The 22,235-nt window shown below is 41.1% G+C and overlaps 1 protein-coding gene across 1 annotated transcript; it reads right to left on the bottom strand.

Annotated features, from left to right (window-relative positions):
* Positions 1–270: 270 nt before the first annotated feature.
* Positions 271–2,062, bottom strand: LOC118668659 (ribose-phosphate pyrophosphokinase 2-like). Its single transcript, XM_036333840.1, has one exon. It carries the CDS (start codon positions 1,934–1,936, stop codon positions 977–979), a length of 960 nt encoding a protein of 319 aa, XP_036189733.1. The 5' UTR covers positions 1,937–2,062; the 3' UTR covers positions 271–976.
* Between the last annotated feature and the right edge of the window lie 20,173 nt (positions 2,063–22,235).

Below are 22,235 nucleotides of genomic sequence, written 5' to 3'. Positions count from 1 at the left end.
CCTTTCTCCCATCCTCAGGCCGACAGCCTCAGTAGTAGAAAATGTGAAGCAAAGAACAGTGCTTAGACCTTAGCATTCCAAGTGCAATACCCCTTTCACAGAAAATAATATTTTTTTTAATTTTTAATTTTTTTATTGATCTTAGAGAGAGAGGAAGGGAGAGGGGGAGAGAGAGAAACATCAATTGGTTGTCTCCCACACACCCTCCAGGGACCAAACCCACAACCTGGGTATGTGCCCTGACCAGGAATCAAACTGGCGCACAGGACAATGCACAATCAACTGAGCCACACTAGCCACAGAAATTCCCCTGAGCATACTTTCATATTTAAATCATTGGGTGCATGGCTAGAACTGTGGCCTTGGCCATCTTCCCTCCCACCCCCCTGGAACAAGAGAGGCTGCCAATGAGTATTTAAGTTTTCTAACCTCTACACTGGGAGGGAGAAGGGGGCTAAAATGGATGTTGGATCCGCTGACCAACATTGCCCATCATATTCACCTACTATATCTCATCAATCATTCTTTCTGCTCACTTCACCTCATGGCATCATTCTTGAATCTCCACAGCCACCTCCCTAATCCAAAACCGCATCCCCTATAGCCTCCACTTAAAAAAAAAAAAAAACACACCTCCAAAATGGTTTCTAGTTGTTATGTGCTTTTGCTGTAGTATTTGAGACTATTCAATTCTGCTATAAAAGACAAAACAAACAGGAAGGATGTAACTCTTGTTGGGGTCCAGCCTTAGCAGGTCCAGGGGTTCCCAAAGGTGTGGACTGAGGCCGCGAAGAATGAAGGACACAGAGGCAGCGTTCAGTTGATGGGTCTGGAGGTGCAAAGGGAGAAACAGTGGGTGTTGGACGGCACAACAATCTGATGTCTTGTGTTCTAAATGCTGAGTCCTAAAGCTAAGAATCAGATAAAAACACACGAGTCAGAAGCCAGCAGGCTTGCTCCGCGCTCCCGCCTGGATTCACAGGGGCACGTGGCTGAACAGGTAGGACAGGGATTCACCATTGTGGTTACTGCGGATCGCCTCGGCCAAGATCATCGAAATGTCAATAACCTGGATCTTGGAGCAGTGACTCATTTTGTCCTCTTGCGGGATTGTGTTTGTGACAACAACGGCCTCAAAGGGGGCACTATTTATTCTGGAAATAGCCGGCCCAGAGAAGATCCCATGGGTAAGGATGGCATAAACTTTGGTGGCTCCGGCCGAGATCAGCTTGTCAGCAGCGTGGCAGATGGTGCCACACGTGTCGGCCATGTCATCCACGAGGATGGCCGCATGGTTCTTCACGCCGCCCACCAGCACCATCCGGTCCACTTCGTTCGCCTTCTTCCTCTCCCTGTGGATCAAGGCAAATTCCACATTCAACCTGTCTGCTATCGACGTGACCCTTTTGGCTCCGCCCGCGTCCGGGGACACGATGATGCAGGTCCTCCAATCGGCGACGTTCTCCCCAATCCACTGCAGGACCGCGGGCTCCGCGGACAAGTGATCCACCGGAATGTTAAAGAAGCCCTGGATCTGGGGAGCATGCAGGTCCATGGTGATGATGTGGTCTGCGCCAGCGGCACGCGAGAGCATATCCGCCACAAGTTTCGCAGAAATCAGAGCACAACTCCGGTCCTTCTTATCCTGGCGGGCGTAGGGGAAGCACGGGATCACGGCGGTCACCCGGGACGACGACGCGATCTTGCAGGCCTGGATCATGAGGAGGAGCTCCGTCAGGTTGTCAATGACCGCCCCGCCGCCGCTCCGGATGATGTACGCATCCTTCCCTCTCACGCTTTCACGGATCTCCACTCTGGTCTCCTGGTTGCTGAACCTCTTGGTGACCACCTTGCCCAGCTCCAGGCCCAGCCGGCCGGCCACCTGCTGGGACAGGTCCTGGTGGGAGCTGCCGCTGAACAGCATGATGTTGGTCATCTTTGGGCTCGAAGGGGGCGCGGCGGAGACAGACGCAGAGGGGGCACCAGAGCCTGCGGCGGGAGCGGGAAAGCACGCAGCTGGACAACGGTCGAGCGCCAGATGTTGGGGTCCAACCTCAGCAGGTCCAGGGGTTCCCAAAGGTGAAGAAGGAATGACACCGAGACTGCGTTCAGTTGATCAGCAGCCTAGCCAGGTTCTCCAGGCAGGATCTCCAGCCAGGTTCTGTCACAGAAAATAATAACCTCCCCTAAAAATATTTTACAATGCATGACAATTCATGAAGCTCCAATGCGAAATCAAAACCCTGTCACATAAAAAGCTCTAACTACACATGTAAACAAGTCTATGCTCTAAGTGGAATATTACGTTGGATTCATGGCTTTAAATTTATTTCATTACCAGCTATCTCGTGGCAAATGAAATGCTGAGAAGCCGGAATGAGAAGGGACTGCTCTGGTTCCCCTGCTCAGGAATTTCATCTCATACATGTGAGGTGCCATCTTCTGGCGAAAGCGCTTCTGCACCTCTAACCCACAGCAAGCATTTTCTCTGAAACAGCCTATAATAATAGCATCCGGCCCACTTATTTCTGAAATAAATATAAAAAGGGAAAAGTCCTTTTGCTATTATTTAATCAGTTAAAAATATGAGTCTTCGAAATAAGTGCTGGGGATGATATCAATGTCAGTTTCCTGGTGTTGATATTGTACCGCAGTGAGGCGAGGTGCTAACATTGGGGGAGGCAGGGTGATGGATGCAAGAGGCCTCCAGGTACATCTCTTTGCTACTTCCTGGGTATCTATAATTATTTAAAACAATTTTTTTTAAAAAATTAAAAAAAAAATAATGACAAAAAAAGAAAGGTTTTCATGTTCTATAGGAAAAGCTTTTAGTTTGAAAGATAGGACAGCCGTTATTAGCTGGGATTCAAGAGACAAGCTGTGCAGACATACTGCCCAGCAACCTAAATCCCATTGCAGATGATGTCAGTGAGAAATGCTTCACGTGCATCTGGGAAATTGATCTGCACTGATACCCAGGGCCACAGGAGTGGCTGTCTCAGGACTTCAGCTGACACTTGGCCTCAAGTGCTTGTCTTCATCCCGACCTGCTGGCTGGGAAATGTCTCTGAGCACACCTCATGTATTGTGCCATCGTTGCCTGTGTGTGACAGGCTGAATAAAAACCCCCAACGATAGCCGGTCCTAATCTCTGGGTCCTGTAAATGTCACCTGGTTTTGAAAAGGGGCCTTGGCAGATGTTGTTAAGGATCTGGAGGTGAGGAGACCATCCTGGCTTATCCAGCTGGGCCCTAAATGCAATCGCCAGTGTCTTCATAAGAGAAACACAGACAGAGATTCCACACAGACACGCTCCAAGGGGAAGGCAATGTGAAGGCAGAGCAGAGGAAGGTCTGCAGTTTCTGATGTTGGAGAGTGGAATGATGCAGCCACCTGCCAAGGAATGCCAGCAGCCCCAGGAATGCCAGGCCGGACCAGGCAAGGAACAGATTTTCTCCTAGAGCCTCTGGACACCTTGATTTCAGCCCAGAAATACTGTATGTAGAATTCTGGCCTCCAGAACTGTCAGAGGAGAAACTGCTGTTGTTTTAAACCCCTAAGTGGATGACAGCAGCCACAGGAAACGAGTATGTCATGAGGGTAGGAAGTTTCCTGCACTGACCCAAACGGGATCCTTTGGACACCATGGATGGAGCACTAGATAGGGCATCAAGAGGCTTATGTTCTAGTTGATGTCTGAGGTCTCTTCTGCCTCAAAGATCCTGGCATATTACTAACTTCTGCTGCAGTTGCAACCTCTGTGCTCATGGGGGGAAAGATAAGTCTTCTAAAAGTAAGTGTGCGTCCTTTCTATCTCATATTGTAATAGGCATATTCAGATGCTAATTGAAGTCCATTATCTTCTCCTACCATAGCCTGAGTATGTAATCTAATTAGTTCCAAACCTGCCCTACCATTTCTCATTATGTTGACATAATGATTTTCAGAATGTTGCAACTGCAAATGTGATCTGTGATCTGTGCATCAGCATCACCTGGGAACTGGCTAGAAACGCAGGCTCTCCTCTCAGGCCTCACCCCAGACTTACTGAATTGGAACCTGCCTTTTCACACACGTTGCAGATGACTGTATTGTGCATAGTAAAGGTTAAGAAGCTCTGCTCTAGGACCCAGGAAACCAGCTACATCTCCAACGGCCTCACATAGCTGAGCCTTCATGTAAATTCTCAACCCTAGGCTTTATGCTACCCGGAAATGTCAGTGTTTTAAAGCACACCTTACCTTTCGCACAGATATAGCATCTACTGCCGCATCAGCACGCAGGAGATGGCGCTGACATAACACATACCATTCATAACACTGTCAACGTGGTCGTTTCCCTAGGAAATAAAGGCTGTGTCTTTTCCCCAGCATTTGCTAAAATACCGCTTTTATTTGTGGCTCTCCCACTGCCAGGCCTCATGTTGTTTTCCTCAAGCGGTGTTATGCTGGTGCCAGCTGGGAAGGGCCAGCTCAGCCCGCTGGGTTTTCCTTTGCTATTGTCACTATGCTCACAAGGTAGCAGCCTCGCCTTCTTTGGTGCCCAGTTTGAGAGCTCCGGGGGTGTTCCCTGGGCTTGTCTTCAGTTTGTTTGGGAACAGTGATGTTTCCATAGTTCCGATTGCTCGGTTTGTCTGGCTTCCCACTACCAATGTGTTCACCCTCCCTGGGGCAGATTTGTCCATATTTGTTTCCCTCGTTTGCAACAGTGCAGCATTTTGACCCTATTTCACAGAAACACACGGTGCATTTCTCCTCATCCTGCCCTAATTGTTTAGTTTAGAGTGTGCCCTGTTTTGTCAAGATGAAAGTAAAAGTTGGCTTTCGTCTTTTAGCCATTCCAACCCACATTCCATGGATGTGAACGTGGGATCCTTGAAGCTCATACCTGGGGACACACCTTTTTTCCCTAGTTGTTTTTAGAGGAAATGATTTCCTGTCTATATTTGTCCGCTGGAGAACAGTCTGTGATCACCAAGAGAAAAGAAACTAAAAAATAACGAATTACTCAGAGAAAAACTCTTTGCTAGTGACTTAGTGAATAAGAAAAATACAAACCTCACATCAACCTGACTTAAATCCTACCTCTCTTTGGAACAGGCCTCCTGGGGTTGCAGACTACGCCATCAAAGCCACAAAAAGCAAATAATCCAGGAAATCCAATTGCCAGGGCCGGAGGATACATAGGAGCAAGTCAACTTTAATTCCACTCTCTTGGCCAGAAAAAGCAGAGGAAATATAGGAATGGATTCAATGCTACCCATTCTTCAAACCAAATATTTATTTACAATAGCCATATGGCCAACGTTTACTTGATTTGATATTTGTATTTGTTTTCTATTTCCCCCTAGGCAACCTGAGAAATAAATGGTTATGTTTTTAAAATAGGATTAAGAATGAATTGGCCATAGAAAGACTTAAGACTCTACCAGGCAAAGAGAACAACATAGGCAAAGGTTCTGAGGTGGGAACTTTGACCTTACTATTTTCAGAGAATGAGAAAGGGGCCAGTGTGGTTATCATCTTCTCCCATATTATAAGATCCACTCCCGTATATTATATATTTGGTGGTGAAGATCAGGATGAAGAATTTGAAAATGGAAGAGCTAACGATCTAAGATTCTAGAAACCACAACTGAGTCAATCCTTTTGCTGTGACCAAAGGCAGTGTCATTGCTTTCACACAGGACTCCCAACCATGTAAAGGCTTCCCATCTCTCAAAATCTATAGAGGAATTCAGGGTGGATTTCTAGAAATAATGTGAGACAAAGCATTTGTCATTGAAGAAAACATTAAGCAGTATTTCTAAATTAGATCCCTCCATCCCTTCCCCCAAATAAATGGGTCTTTCTTTTTAGCAAAGGGCTGTAGAATTTTCCTAAGGAATTTTTTTTTATTTTGGTTCTAGCCTCGCAAAAATTTTACTTTCAGTTAACTCAAAATATAGAAAACTCTTCTTCATTGCATTAAGCACAATGAAAATAGCGACAAAACCTACAAGAGGCAGAAGGATAGGTCAAGGTAGTCAAGCTTTTGGCCCATGTTCCATAATATCTCCACGGTTAGTAGTCTACTGGTTGCTTTCATATGTAAGAAATGGGGTCCCTAAACTAGGAGTCAGAAAGCTTGGGTTCCAGGCCTGGATAAAAGCCTAAGAATAAAGTATATGTCTTGTTCACCTTTGTACAATTAGCTCTTTTGAGGAAACAGTAATTTAGTACTAAATAAAGGGCTGGTTGCTGGCTGGCTGGCTAGCTCACTGGCTGGCTGCATAAGTGAGTGAGCTGAAGGGAGGAAACAGAGCACAGGCCAGAATAAAATTGCTCAAAGTCAGGTCTTTTAAGAAACATTGCCAACGGATGATTAGTTTTCTCTTAGTTGGCCATAGATAGGAAAATAGACATTGGCTTCACTTCCAATCAAATACTCAAACCATTCCATAAAGATAGGCATTAGCCATTTGATTTTGAGAAAATCTATCAAACTCTGTTGGCATCAACATTCTCATCTCTAAAATGAAGTAGCTAGACAAGGCTATTTCTAGTTTCTTTTCATTTCTAACTCCTTTGGGTTCTATGATATTCACTACTAGGCACAAGAAGATCCTTGATCATGAGAAATGTATTTTAGAACCTCAGTTTAAGGGCAGTGGCCTTTCTGCCATTTTCTCTTTCAACTTGGGAAAAAATGCTTAGAACACTGACATTAATCTCATCAAAAATATTGAACTAGGCATTTTAAGCACATGAAATATTTACATTGAAAGAAAAAAGAAATAATAAATCCTTGTTTTCTGTGGAGTTCTCAATTTTATAATTCATCTTGTTATGTGGCCAAAAATCTCTTTGGCGAGAGTCTAATTCCATCCCCCATGCCACTCTCAGAATTCTCCATCTGATATGCCTGATGATTGGTCATAATTCCTTTCCTTGTTTAAAACACCTCTTCCCACTTTTTCCTCAGGGAAAATTGCCTTTTCTCACTTCATGTCATTCTGGTGATAGGGGCAGGGACTTTTACCAAGATGTGCCACCTGACACAGGAGTGGGCACAAGACCAGTGGTGGCCAATCATGTTGTACTTTCTAGAACTTGCTTCTTGGATGGAGACTCCCAGAGACAAAAATGGTTCAGAAATGACTTATCCAAGGGCAGCCCTGGAGAAGTAGCTGAGGATGTTCTAGTTCTAAGATTCCAAGCAGCAGTTCTACAACCTGAGCTTACATCAGAATTGCCTGGAGGGCCTGTTATAACACAGATCACTGGTCCCCACCCCTAAAATTTTTGATTCAGTAGATTTGATATGACAGGAAATTTCAATTCTAACAAGTTCCAAGGTGATACTGATATTGCTCATATAGGAACTGCACTTTGAGAACTACTGATTTCCAGAAACACCCTAGATCCTTTCTTTTGTTGAAGTCTTGTTTTCCAACATGTTCCTCAGTCTGAAATTATCCAGAATCCTTCTAAACAATCCAGTTTTATTGTTTAAGTTGCCATAAGTCACTTTAAGTCAGATTCTATAATTTGTAATAGAATTTTGGAAATGCAGATTTTCTGAAGCATGGGAGGCTGAGGCACACTGTTTAAGTTCTCTTGGCCAATATGATGCTTATATTTGCCAAGGTCCACAAATGCATGGGTGAATCCTTCTAGTTCTTCCTGTCTCCCTGACTACCTGCCTACCTTGGGCTCCGAAGTTGTCCACAGGCCTCACACTCTCACCCCTGCTCTGTCTGAATTTCCCCTGCCCCAAATACCTGCTACTTAAGCCAGTTCCTAAGTTCATAATCATCTACACTGGGTCCCATCCAGATGGGTAAGAGCCTTGACTAAGACCATTGTTCAGGATGTCTCTTGTTTTCTGACCTTTTCTTTGGAAATAAATCTTACTTTGCTTATTTATTTAAATATGTATTTTTGTTTAACATCCAAAACAAATCTTATGTTAGATGTTAAGTTACAATGGCTTATTTATTTAAATATGTATTTTATTTAACATCCAAAACAAATCTTATTTTAGATGTTAAGTTACAATGGTGGTCTTCTTAAAAATGTTCTTAGCATGATGTCCCCAAAATGAATACTCATACCAAAGATATTTTCCTGCTCTAGTGAGAGTAAATTTTTGAAATTTTGAGAAAATGCTTCAGCCATCTGTCCTCTTTCCCTCCAGCTGTGGTAAAGGTATCTAATTTTTGCTGGTCTTTTACAAAATGATAAACTTTAAACTCAGGCAACCTGTGGACATAGACTTAGGCGAGTACCCCCTTTTATCTCACTACTCCTCCCATTGCTCTGGAGTATCAATGTAGATGTTGCCGCCTTTGGGAAGTTACTTTCTGTCTCAAGACTGGTGTTGCTTCCCTGCTGTAGTTCCCATAGCAACTTCTCTCTCATTATGGACTGCTTATCAGAACATAATTGCCTGTCTACTTTCTGTGTCCCTCCTCCCTCCACTACACCTTAAGCTTCTTGAGGACTCTCGGTTATTATCTCACTGGAATCTAGGACAGGGCATTATCTGAGCATTATGTAGATACAAATGTTATCACATTCTGGGTGTCAGGTGGGTGTGTCAGCTGATATGCTAAACATTAGTACAGTTGTTTTTGCCTGCCCAGCATCCATTTCCCCCCTTTTCTGGTGAATTCACCCTGGTACTTTATGGTGAAATCACTTCTCCCGCAACCTTGAATAGTGTGCTTTGAATAAGGCAGACCCCACTCTAGGTTCCATGGAGCAACATACTAACAACGCCTGGTATTTTAAGCATTTTCGACCAAGGTTCAGAAAAAATTTCTTTCTGAATTAATGAAATGGTCCCCTCAGAAAGTGCTAATGTGAGCAATCAGAGCCCTGAAATAGCTCAAAATAGTTTCTCAACAAAAGTCCTTTAGATTCCTGCCCAAGAAGAACTATCACAACGATCTGCTTGGGAAAGCCTATAAGCCACATTTTCTAAGAGTCTCTGACACAGCTGGTGAATGGTCAAGTCCCATCCTTCTAACCACAGTGACTGGCTCAGGAATGGACATGAGACCCAAGGCAGGACATCAAAAAGCCACCTGAGATTTTAGCCAGGACTCTTGGCAAAGAAGCTCCTTATTTCTACTGGGTTGACTAAGCCTGAGCTGCTATAGCCATCTTTGCCTCCTCACGAGAAGAATGTGCCTGGCCCAAGAAAACTGGATAAACTCTAGTCAGGCCACACAATTAGGAAATGTTCTCGAATTATAGCCTTTTGTAAAAAAACAGTAGCAACAACAACAAAACAAAAAACAGTAACCTAGTAAATAAAATGTCTCTCTGATTTCTGTGAGCCACTCTAGCAAATTAAATCCAAGGAGGGGATTGTGGAAACCTCTAATCTGTAGCAAGTTGGTCAGAAATACAAGGATAACCTGGGCTTCAGACTGACAGCTGAAGTTGGGGGAGGGGCCAGTCTTGTGTGATCCAACGACTTAACCTGTGGGATCTGATGCTATCTCCAGGTAGATCATGTCAGAATTCAGTGGAATTGTAGGACGCCCAGCTGGTGCCCAAAAAGTGCTTGTTGGTGTGGGAACACCTCTCCCTACCGTCACCCTTACTCCCCACCCCCACCATCAGAACTGGATACAGAACCTTTTACTTTGGCTTTGGCTTAATACAAATACCTCAGTGGATCTTTGATGCAAATAATAGGTTAAATAGGGATTTTAAAAGATCTTTTGACTCACTGGTCACAGGAGATTGCTTAAGACCTTGGGATATGCCTGAAAATTCTATGAAGCGGGGGAAAGGTCCAAAATAAAAAGCTGGAGCTTCCAAAGACACACTTCTGACCCTGATTATGATGAGCAATTTTTAAATGATAGTGATGTGATTAGATAACGATGGTGGACTAAGCCTCTTCAAATACTCAGAAATACTGGTAATACACAGCCCCAGCTTCCACTACCTATTATTTGCATTTCCCTTTGCTGATGATTTTTGCAAGTTCTAAATGTTTCTTCTATGTTTTCAATTCTGCATTATAAAATTCTTCTCTTGTGGCAGCCACATGCAACTTGTTATTCTCTTAAAAGATTGTACAATTTCATTAGAACTAGAAAGGGCTTTTGGAATGTTACCAAACTGGCAACATTCATCTGGCAATAGATCTTGGCCTAAGTAGGACAGAATTTGATTGAATTAAAGGGCTAAACCTTCTGAGTGAATGATCCAAAACTTTTGGAAGAATATCAACAGTGTTTGCCAAACTGAACAGATCCCTGTGATTATAGGCAGGTGAAAGATCCTTTTACTCTACTCAATATATATATATATATATATATATATATATATATATATATATATATTTGACTTTTTACAGAGAGAAAGGGAGAGGGATAGAGAGTTAGAAACATCGATGAGAGAGAAACATCGATCAGCTGCCTCCTGCACACCCCCTACTGGGGATGTCCCCGCAACCCAGGTACATGCCCTTGACCAGAATCAAACATGGGACCTTTCAGTCCGTAGGCCGACGCTCTATCCACTGAGCCAAACCGGTTAGGGCTACTCTACTCACTTTTATTGGTACATTATCTACTTTACCAGGAACCCAATAAAATGGTTTATTGAAAGGGTTATTACTTGACTTCAGAAATTTCAAAACTCTGATATGTCCTCTTACTCAAAAGAATGATAATATTGCTTGCTTTTGAATTTTAAAAATACTTGCTTTATCTTAACATGTGGTTATAACTCAAAGTATTTAATGTCTAATATTTACTGACTCCCTAGAGCAGTAGTTCTTAACTGAGGGCAATTTTGCCCCATGGGCACATCTGGAAACATTGTTGGTTGTCACAACTGTGGATGGGCTCTATTGGCATCTACTGGGTAGAGGCCAGGGATGCTGCTAAATATCCTTCACAAGACATCCCCACAAAACAAAGCATTATCTGACCCAAAAGGTTAATAGTGTTGAGGGTGAGAAACCTTGCCCTAAGACCATATGGGATTCTGAAGGTATGAGAGCCTATTCTTGCCTTTGAATTCTTTAGAATCAAGATAAATAAAACAGTCCTCCCACGGTGTGATGCTTGTATGTGATGTATAGAATTAACCTCTTACTCTACATGTTCTATCTAATTGGTTTGTAAACACTTTGAGCAGGGACATACTTAACTATTTCTTGTGATCGTTAGTTAGCTCTTTTCTAGTCTGGGAGTATTGAGGGTAGCACAGTTAACGCTCAGATACTCAGCAAAATAAGGGTTAAAAGAAGTTAGAGATCCAAAATTATGCTTGAAAAAAGTATGAGTCAAAGTGGGCTCAGATGGATTTTATGTAAATATAAGTAAAGTTATATCTAGTAATTTAAAACATACTTTTCATTCTAATATGCACATATAATAAAAGTAATCAATTGCATGTAATATTTAACAAGCACTTAATATAAATTAGTTGATGAAAAGATTGCCCCAAAATTATTATATATTAAAATAGTATGTTATTTTGTATATCTTAGCTGCCCATATCAATCCCATTCCACCCGCAAATATTAAACAGGAATCAGAAATAAGTAAAAGATGCAATCCTAAATATATGCTCCTTTCCATTCTCACCTAATTCCTGCATTGCCTGATGCAGCCATAGCTCTGATGCCATCAGAATTACTTAGCTATCTTCCTCCTCCTTTCCTTCTCTAGGGGGCAGCCTATGCTTTGGTTGGAGCTCTGATCAAATATAGAAGTGGTATTCTGCTTGATTGTGGAGGCAAAGGCAAATTCCCAAATTATAGTGCGTACCTTGTGGCATTGGCTATTCTGAAGTTCCAAACTATTGTTACTCTGCAATATGGAAATTTGTAACAATACTCTTTTTCCAAGGGTACTGCATATTTAAAGATAAAACCTATGTTAAATTGTAAACATATACATATTCCCATATCATCAAAAGGGCAGCAAAGTTGTTCTAACTAATGATATCAACTCAACTTGAGGAGGTTCACAGAGGCTGATGTATACAATCATCAGAGAAATTAATTTGCAATAAGCTATATAACTGCCAAGATAAAACCTGTGAGTTGACAAATCCATAATCCAAAAATTCTTGTTTAGTATGAGTACATAAGAACTATCAATCATATACTAGTAATTTAAATGTTTAATAACATCAGGCCCTTATAACCCAATATCCACAGAATAAAGTAGCCGAAAGCCGAATTTGTGCCAGGTCTTTAATGTAATAAAAGAGTCATGTTTGACCTATTACAGAGCAGTTAAATTTATTTCTCCTGTATTTGGGGCTTTCTCACTTCCTACTCCTTGTCTTTAGTAATTAGAGTGAAAATAGTCCAAAACCTGACCCTTAGGGACATTCAACACTCTGTTCTCCTAAAGAAATCAAACTGAATGCTGCAAACAGCAATGCAGAGATAAAGAGATCCCTTGTAGCCTGAAGATATCAGGAAATCCTTGCCACTGGACTTGTGAAAATTTCGGTTCACTAAGCTCTTGTATGCTTGACTATTAAAATCTAGAGGCATCACTATTTACCTGATATCACTATAAAATAGAATCAGGATTCAATTATATAATTAGATATGATGAGCAAGCCATCCAAATGGCAGAAATGAAGAGGGATGAATCACAGATATAACAAACAGAATATGATTATGCAGGAAGGACATAAAAAGCAGTGAATTCATGTGAAGTATGTTTAGGGGTGAAATGGATTTTAAAAATCGAAGGAGAGAGTTTTATTTATGAAAATAACTTCCCTCTATTAGGTTCAAAAATGCTCTTTAAAATAATGTTATTGCTCATAAAAACACAGAAAATTACATGGACATACTGACTTAAACACAAACTAGAACATACAGTGTTATTTCACTTATATGAAATTAAAATCTGATAAAATTATTCAATAGAGATAGAGGATAGATTAGGGTTGGTTTTGGAGGGAAGTACTGACTGAGAGGGGCATGAGGGAGCCAGCTGGGCTATCGACCAGACTGCCTACACACCTGTCCTCTCATGTTATATGTCAGGTAGCTCCCACAAGAGTCCCCTGAGTTTCCAGATCTAGGGCAATAAAACCCAGTTGTCCATACCCAGGAGATGGCAGACATTGCTGATTTTAAAAAGGCAGTGTTGGGGGTGGGATGGAATTAGGATGAATGCAGTCCTTCATCAAATGCAAGACTCTGCAGATCAGAAACCTCGGAGTTAGTTCAACTGGGTACATCTTCTAGAAAGCACAAGACAATCTACCCCTCTGTAAGGTTTCAAAATACCTCAGCCAGGAAGCACAAGATTCATATTCGTATTAAGAAGACAAATAGACAGCTATGCCTACTTGTTTGACTAGAAAGGCTTTCACACGTCAATAAAGTGCTAGTTTGTCACCATTATGTGGCATGTGGGCCCATAAAGCACACTTGCCGAAAGTCTTTGCACATTCAGATTAAAATGAAACTGCTGAACAAAAGCTATATTGTACGTAGGCCTAACTGTGAATAGCTAGAGGGGGTTTTCTATGAGGGTTTTTAGTTACATGCACTGAGAATATACCCATCTCTGGTTCAGTTTATTGGAGAGCCAGGAGTTTTTTTATGAGCAAATGCATTAGACTGAGCTGTAGTTCCTAAAGGATTACTTTATTCTTTCAAGTACATTGCATTCACATCTAAAAGTTAGAGTTATCTATTGACAAAACAATAAGTTGATCAGAAAGTGGGCAAGTGATTTCATGTTTTATCTTAAAAAATGAAGTTTCTAACCATGGTGTCAAAACACTTGTAGAAACCAAGGGTATAGTCAGCTTTGCAAAATGAATGTCTTATAGCCTCACATGGTCCCGGATCTCATCCAAAGCCAAGCAATTTGGAGCCTCCTCACTTGAATGTATTCTAGCCACAAGGTGAATAAGGACATTTTAAAATAAAAAGTTAAAAACATATAAAAATAATTCATATACAATATCATCCTTTATCCACAGAACCACTGGCCACCCTGGGGATCTCAGAACCCTGCTAGGTTCTCTGGACATGGGTCTCCAGGATGGTCCACTTAGTCTGTGCCTCCAGCCTGCTGCCTTCCCCACGTGACCCAGACTAGGACACCTTGGGAATTCATCAGGCAGGAGCCTGGGGATTTCTGCATCAGGCAGTGCGCTGACAAAAACATCAGACGTGTGCAATCCTGGAACCACTCTCACAGAGGAGAACTCAAGTGCAGTGGTGTGTCTGCCATCTTCCTAATCTGCCAATGCCCTTCTATTATTGAACCAGTTTACAAATCACAGCAAAATGTGCCCCCAACCCCAAAGAGCTTCATGAGAAAATGGAACAAATGTAGAAGGATTATTCAGGAGTGCTGATTTTATTTTAGGATAAGTGATGAAATTTATCTTGTTGATCATGCCTGGAATTCTTTTAAATTGTAAAGGGCAGTGCACGGGATGTAGAAACCAGAAACCTGGGACTTCATGTCATCTCTTTCCCCAGCTCTAATCTTAGGCTAATCAAGACCCCTCTCTGTCCCTGATTCTTGTCATAGGGTAAATGAATGTGTTGTCTTTTGTTTGTTTGTTTTCTTCTTCCAAAATTATGCTACAATGAGAAGGAAGACAGCACTAGCCTGGCTGTCAATATGAAGAGCCATTTTTTGCTTAAGAAGCTAGAAGCTCTGGATAAGGCACTATAAAAATAAATTGCACATTATCACAATGAGCATACTGGAACCAAGTAATTATTCCAATTTCACAAAAGACTTCAGGATGTTTTATTTATTTTTCATCCCATCTATATATTTAGGACTAGAAAAATGAGCTGGAAATGCAAGTAGACAAAAAAAAAATCTTATGTACTAGGCAAAAACTAATAATTTTCAAGCATTTAGTTTTCATTATCTTTAATCACAAATTATGTTCAGTTTTACTTTAGCATACTAATAATTTTCAAGCATTTCAACAACTTTTTTACTAACATTATCAATATTTTAAGATTGTTTTTCAACTAAGAATTTTCAAACTAATTTTCAAGCTTTTATTGTTCATGGTATCCTTTAATCAACAAAATCATGTTCAAGCTTCTTTAGTGTAATGGTTGCCATTTTGTGGTGAGAAAAGATGACATGAATTAATTACATGTTGACATTTCGTAAATCAACATATTTAATTAATTCTTCCAAAGTGTGCATTTTCTTTTTCTGTCCTCCATTGTTTAAATTGTTGGCTTCACTTGAAGATGTGGCTATGATGATTTGGAGTCTCCTTTAGCCTTTTATTCATTGTTTATAATTTTGGGTTTGATTTTTACATGATACAGTTTTTCTCCACTGCTTGGCAGACTTGACCTGGTTTTGGGGGGTGGAGGTGTATATTTGCCAGATTGAAATTTAAAGAGAAAGACAGATGATCCCTCTCAGGGTCCCTAAGGTGGAGGCCTCTTAGATCCAGCAAGTTACAGAGAAATTGGCAACTGCAGGGTTGGGCCAATGTTTGCCAGATTTCCTGAATGTTTTCTTAATTGATTTTTTTTTTAGAGAGAAAGCAAGGGAGAGGGATAGCGAGATAAAACATCAGTGAGAGAGACACATTATTGATCAGCTGCCTTCTGCACACCCCCTTACTGGGGATCAAGCCCGCAATACAAGCATGTGCCCTGACCAGAGATCAAACAAGTGACTTCTTGGTTCCTGGGTCAAGGCTCAACCACTGAGCAACACTGGCCGGGCAGATTTTCTTATTTCTTCAGAGAATTTAGAGAACTAGTATTTTTCTTCTACAGCCCGTAGAACAGCAGAAAACTCTTGGATTATTCCAGAGATGAATTTCCTAGATAATTCTTAACAATGTGAACGAAATGGAATTGATATTCATTACCTCCAAGTGTAATAGTGGCAACCTTCAAATTATACTAGAAAGTCAGCAACATTAGCTACAGTAAAATACTTATTTCAAAGGAAAGTTTTTAAACAGTATTTTTTTCTTTCAATACCTGATATCACGCCAATTAGTGACTTACATATTTAAATAAATATCCAATTAAATACAATTGCATGTCTCAATTTTCCATTCTACTTAAAGTGTAAATTTGTATAGATTCACAGTAATATTATTTAACAATGTCGCATAATTAGCTCAAATTTTAGAAGCTAAATATTTAGCAGAAATGAAATGCCCCAGTGTATACAAAGGATCAGAAGCCATCACTCTGCCCTGAACATCAAATAAAATTTTCGGAATCTTCTAAGACTACAACTTGATGATTTGAGCAGTAATGACCTTGAAAACTAAACAAATGTGTGAGGGCAAGTGCTCGGCGGGGGGGTGGGGTGGGAGGACAGCCAGGGAGAGGTCAACGGGGTGGGGAAAAGGAGACATATGTAATACTTTAAAAAATAAAGAATTAAAAACAAAAACAAAAACCTAAACAAATGTTGTAGGACTATTGGGATCAGCAACAGTTAAGTAAAAGTGTATCTAAGAAGCACCACCAGATGGCAGGAGAGGAGAAAGAATTCCAAACTTGAAGAAATGATCAGCTTTTCCATGCCAGAGGATGACGATTTTAAAAGCATGACACATCTCTTACCTGAACTTTGGGCAGTGGAAAATACCAGTAGGAATCATACCTCCTATTACAGGGCCACCAGGGTCTGCCTCCCAGCCCTGGTTCCCCATGAACTGCAGTAGGATGGGGTCATGTCGCATGATAAGCTCTCTGGACTGCAGATTCCCATTTTCTTTTGTAAAATCAAGATCAAATCCAACATAATGATCAGTAATTTTTAAAATATGTTTTTATTTATTTCAGAGAGATGAAGGGAGAGGGAAAGAGGGATAGAAATATCAATGATGAGAATCATTGATCGGCTGCCTCCTGCATGACCCCTACTGGGGATTGAGCCTACAACCCAGGCATGTGACCTGACCAATAATTGAACCTCCTGGTTCATGGGTCGATGCTCAACCACTGATCCACACCATTCAGGCAAGAGTTTGTCATTTTAAGTGAACCAAAGGCATCTCTGAATACTTCAACTTTTTCTTCTTTTTAGGCAATATTTAACTAGGCCTGTGCTAACTATAACTCATGAATTAGTGATCCCTATGCAGGGTAGCCTCACTGGCCAGCCCCCGGGGTGCCATTCCACACAACCTCCAGGGAGCCTTCTGAACAGCTGAGCAGAGCCTCCCTGCCCTGTCAAAATCAGGCCAAATAATTTAGTGATCCTTAGGTTCTCTGAAAGGGTTTTAAACAGCCTCAATGGCAATTTCTTTACAACTTCCCTGGGAATTTCTTCAAAAGGCATGTGTAGGTCTTTGTATGTATGTATGTACGTATGTATGTATGTATGGGAGATACATTACATTACATTGACTCACAGAGTCTCTGAGTTAGAATTATTTATTCATCCCTTACTTGGACTTAAAGCAAATTACTTAAGTCCTCTGTGGCCCAATTTTCTCATCTATAAAGTAGAGTAAAAAATGTCTATCATGTAAAGTAATGATGAGCAGGGCCATCTGAAGACATTCATAGGCACAAGGCACTTGGGGAGTTTTACCTGACAAAATATTAAGCACTTATACTCTTTATAAAATATAAGAAATCATTTTTTAAATGTTTGAGAGTTTTATCATTTTATTGTCAAAAATGATGAAAAATAATTTCAAGGCTCCCGTTCTCCTTTTGTGTTTTGAAGTCAATATTTTTTCCCCCAAGTCTAAACCAGTTTTATAATTTGTTGCAGAGCCATAGGCCTATTATAGGGGTAACGGATAATACGTCTCTGACTGTAAGTTTAAATGAGATAATGCACATGAAGTATTTCACACTGTACAGACCCGTAAAAAAGCATGTGACAACTGTCAGCTGGACTTATTCATAGTCTTTACTGCAGAACTTCTGAGGCTATTCAGAGACAAAAGGAGAGGCCAACTAGAACCAGGACTTTCAATCCGGGCTGCATATGTGAGTCACCTGCCATGGTCACTTGCCAGGTCAATTACAACAGACTCTCTTGGTGTGGGACCGAGGTATATTTTTAACACTCTCCGGTTACTCCAATGTACAAAGTTGAAATCACTTGAGTTAAGCAGAGGTAAGCATTCCTCTTCACAGAAGAAGAATGTTTCCCTTTAACGTAATGCTTCTCAAGGTGTCATCCCCAGACCAGCAGTTTACTTGGGAACTTGTGAGAAAAGCAAAGTTATAAGACCCTCTGAATCAGAAGTTCTGGGGGCCCAGCTATCTGGGTTCTAACCTGATAAGTAGTACATTTTGAGAATCATTACTTCAAAGAAACATGTCTGTGTTCTGTCAACTCTCAGGACCCCATAATTGAGTATCTGTTAAAATTTTAGGATGACAGGGCTTGTAAATGCCAATATTATTTGAGTCACAGCACACAAGAAATCATTATCTTCCAATGGTCGACAAACAGGTTGTTAACTCTTCCACCTCAAACTACCTGCTCTGATAGCAATCAATAGATATAGTTGACACAATTGTCATTCCTCACAATTATGTTAAACTCTCCCAGTCCATATTCTAACTTCTCAAGGGTTGAAGGTGTGGTGAGCAGAGACAAAATTTCTCCTCCCTCCATAATCTTTTGATTCCATGATCTCTAAATTCTCTTTCCACAAAAACTCTTTTCATACCCCTTCCTGTTCATTCTTGAAACTGCAGGGTTCATAAGCACGTCTTTGAAATGTCTTCAAGTAACCTTTCTCCTTCCTAAGAGTGATTTATATACCAAAGGTGGCCTCTCACATAGGGATCCTGGGTAGGTATTTCATATTATTTCCTTCTTTTGCCTATTTTGTGGGTAATTTTCACCCCTGTTTCTTCCATACTCCTACCAACGTGGTCTTTTTCCATTTTGCATTTGCCATATTTCCTCAAATTGTCCTAGTAAACATCATCTCATTTATTATTTCAATGTGTTTGAAGGGCTACATTCAAAGCACTACTAATGCTGTGAAATTTGGTCACACTTTAGAAACTTCCAAAGCCTTCTTCCCTTGGGGATGATAGCTATAATCCGACTAATGAACCTGGCTGGTTTTTACTCATTTCTGTCCCAGTCTTTCCTCAAACCCCAAACTTAGTCCTTTGGGCTTCCAACAGTCTGTTATATATGCCCCAGCATCCCCTCCAGAATATCCTCTCCCTCCTTCTCTCCATTAGTTCCACCCAGAGCAATGACTCCCAAACTTGGCTACACATGAGGACAACTGGAACTCTTTGCTAAAATTCCAAGTCTTAGAAAATCTGATTCAATTGGACTGGACTTTGACGGAGAAGTGGGGTATTTAAAAAATTCCCCAAGTGGTTCTAACATGCAGCAAACGTTAAGAACCATAATCCTGGAGCAAGCCCACCTGCTAAAATGGCTCCTGCACCCTCTGCTGTCTGGCACTTTGCTGCCCTCTGCTGGCTTCATTCAGCTTCTTCAACTGGCTCGGCCCTCTGAAAGCTGCAACAGTACCCTTTGGTTTAAAAGTGTAAAGTAGGTTGCAGGTATCCGTGAAATTTAATATACACTAACTCCCCCTTTTTACTTTATTTTGTTTATTTTTCATCTAAAAGAGTATCTAGGCAGAAAATCGGACTTTTTTTTCTGGCCTGATGCTATTTTCTTGTTTGAGTAAGAGATACTGGGTGGATCTGGAAAGAGAAGAAAAAAGAGTTGGCATCTGTTCAAAGACACTCCTGGTTGTGAGGTTTAGAGAAAAGTACTCTGGGCTACTGAGGTTCTTTTTAAATAACTGGTGGTGCTGGAGTGATGCAATTTAAAAATATTTGAGGGTTTCCTTTTGTGTGTTTTAAACACTCATGCTGTCCTTTTTCACAGCAATAATAGCATTGATAATTAAACTTTTTCAGTTTTTACTGTGTGCCAGCCAGGGTTACAGGTGGTCTACCTCTCCCCTTACAACAACCTTTTATCCCTACTTTAAAGATAATAAAGATGTCTCAGAAGAATTAAGTGACGAGTTCAAGAAAACCGAGTAGGTGACGGTTATGGGCTGAATTATGTCTTCTCCAAATTGTGTATGTTGAACCCCTCCCTAACTCACAGTATCTCAGAATGTAACCACATCTTGATATAGGGTCTTCAAAGAGGTAATTAAATTAAAATGAAGTCATTAGAGTGAAGCCTAATACATCCGACTGGTGTCCTTATCAGAAAAGGAAATTTGGAGGGAACAGGATATGAAGACACAAGGAAAAGATAGCCATGTACAAACCATGTACAAAAAAGGTGGCCTGGAACAGAACCTTCCCCCATGACTCTCCAAAGGAACTCACCCTGTTGACACCTTGATATCAGACATCTCACATCCAGAACTGTGAGAAAATACATTTCTGTCAAGCCACCCAGTCTGTGGTACATTGTTATAGCAACTCTAGAAACATACAGTGACAGAAAGAATTCAAAGCCAGGCCTGCCAATGTCAAGCCTTTGCTCATTCAACCACTCCACAACCTCGATCCTTGAAACTATAAACTATTAGAAGCTAGTACTATGGATGAGCATAAAGTATTATGTGTCCTTATTTTCACTTTTCATATAATTACTTTCTGCACTTCAACAGCCAAAAAGAGTCCTACTTTGGTGGAATTACCTTTATCTAGTACCTCCCAGTAAATCTTTATATCTTTGTTAAGTACTATTTTTTTATCTGTATCTCTCTCTGGCCATGCCATAGAATCTTCCTTTCAATGCCTGAACTTCTGCACCCTTCAGGTTCAATTCAATCTAAAGTTGTTTTCTTTTATCTCCCAAAGATCATAAACACTCTCCACTTTTCCTCTCTTATCTCATTTGCCTTTCACGGTTACATTTTCGATAATTTTCCTTTTCATGAGAATTCTGAATACCCACACATTTTTCATATTAAAAAGTAGATAAGTATGCTCAGATTAGCCAAGCCCCATTATTAGCTAATGATCTCATAAGCTGCTCAGAAAAGGATTCATCCAATTTTTGCTAATTAGGAAACTTGCCTTTTCTTTCCTTTTGGATAATAAGCTCCATATTGATTTCCACTCTGAAGTATTAAAAACAAACAAACAAACAAACAAAAAACCCCACCCTCCGTTCATCTTTACCTCTGTGAATGAAATAACCACCACATATTTTGGGATCCCACTTCCTTCTACTTGTCCCCTCTTCCATTCAGTTTTGTGTGTTTTTTAAAGTATATGTTCATGCCTTTTCGGCATTTTGAGGCCAGCAGCAGGATTTATAGATCGGATTCCTATTGCAACATCAGGATGAAAATACCACAAACATTTCATGGGCCTCCACGGCCCACCTGAGGTTTCCTATGACTCAGAAGATTGAGACAGGCTCAGTGAATCATGTAGTCAGGACGACCGCAGGATTAACCTCACACCTCCAGGACCAAGGATAAACAGCTGGATATAGATGCTGTGTTTACGTAATCAAGCAGGGCTTTCTGGAGGCTTCTGGGTGAGTTGGGCCCCGGGGTCCCTTTGGAGACAGTCTGCATCCCACATCCATGTGGGTTAAGAATGCTCCATCCCCCGAGGAGGAGGCTTAAAACCCTCCACGTGGGTGTCCTCAGTGCATAATCAAGTTTCTTAGTTGGAAGAAGCAGAAAGTGGACTCTGGGTGCTGTACGCAGAAAGTTAATTGATTGAAAAGATATTGGATAGCTTTCAGAATTACCATGAGGGCCAGAGAACAGAGCTCAGAGAACAAGGACCAGCAGACAGCGGCCAGGCCGCACCTTGGCAGAGATCCAGTCTAGAAAGGACAGCACTTTCACTTCCACTAAAAACTGAACGTGACGGTGGCCTCCTAAGATTGAATGCTGCTCAGTTGCAAAATTCGCTCTTCGATGGCTATAGCTGCTTTGCATCACTACCGCCAACCTCAGATACAGACCAAGCAAGTGCAATTGGCCACCTCTGAGTTGGGTGCTTGCTTCCCAAGCCAAACTATGAAATTTTTCCTAAGGTGGTATAATGCAATTACCTCTCATTTCTAAAAATGTACTCTTCCTAAAGGGAGAAAACTTAAAGTCTCATGATTCCCTACATTCAGCTCTAGCAGAGGATCTCTGGATGATGCCAGTTCTTCTGGTTCTGTCATGGCCCCGTGTCCAAATTCTCCTTTGGACAATTAAGTCAGTAGTATAAATTTAAAAATCAGCTTATATAAATATATGTGACCCACTGCACAGAAGGAAGTATGGGTAGACACGATAAAG

This window comes from Myotis myotis, unplaced genomic scaffold (genome assembly GCF_014108235.1).
Source record: "Myotis myotis isolate mMyoMyo1 unplaced genomic scaffold, mMyoMyo1.p scaffold_m19_p_13, whole genome shotgun sequence".
Classification (NCBI taxonomy): domain Eukaryota; kingdom Metazoa; phylum Chordata; class Mammalia; order Chiroptera; family Vespertilionidae; genus Myotis; species Myotis myotis.
Note: the sequence above shows the minus strand (reverse complement) of the source record. Positions and strands in the feature narration are given on the sequence as shown.

Coding starts and splice junctions, on each gene's coding strand:
- LOC118668659 (XM_036333840.1), bottom strand. CDS start 1,936: ATGACCAACATCATGCTGTTCAGCGGCAGCTCCCACCAGGACCTGTCC.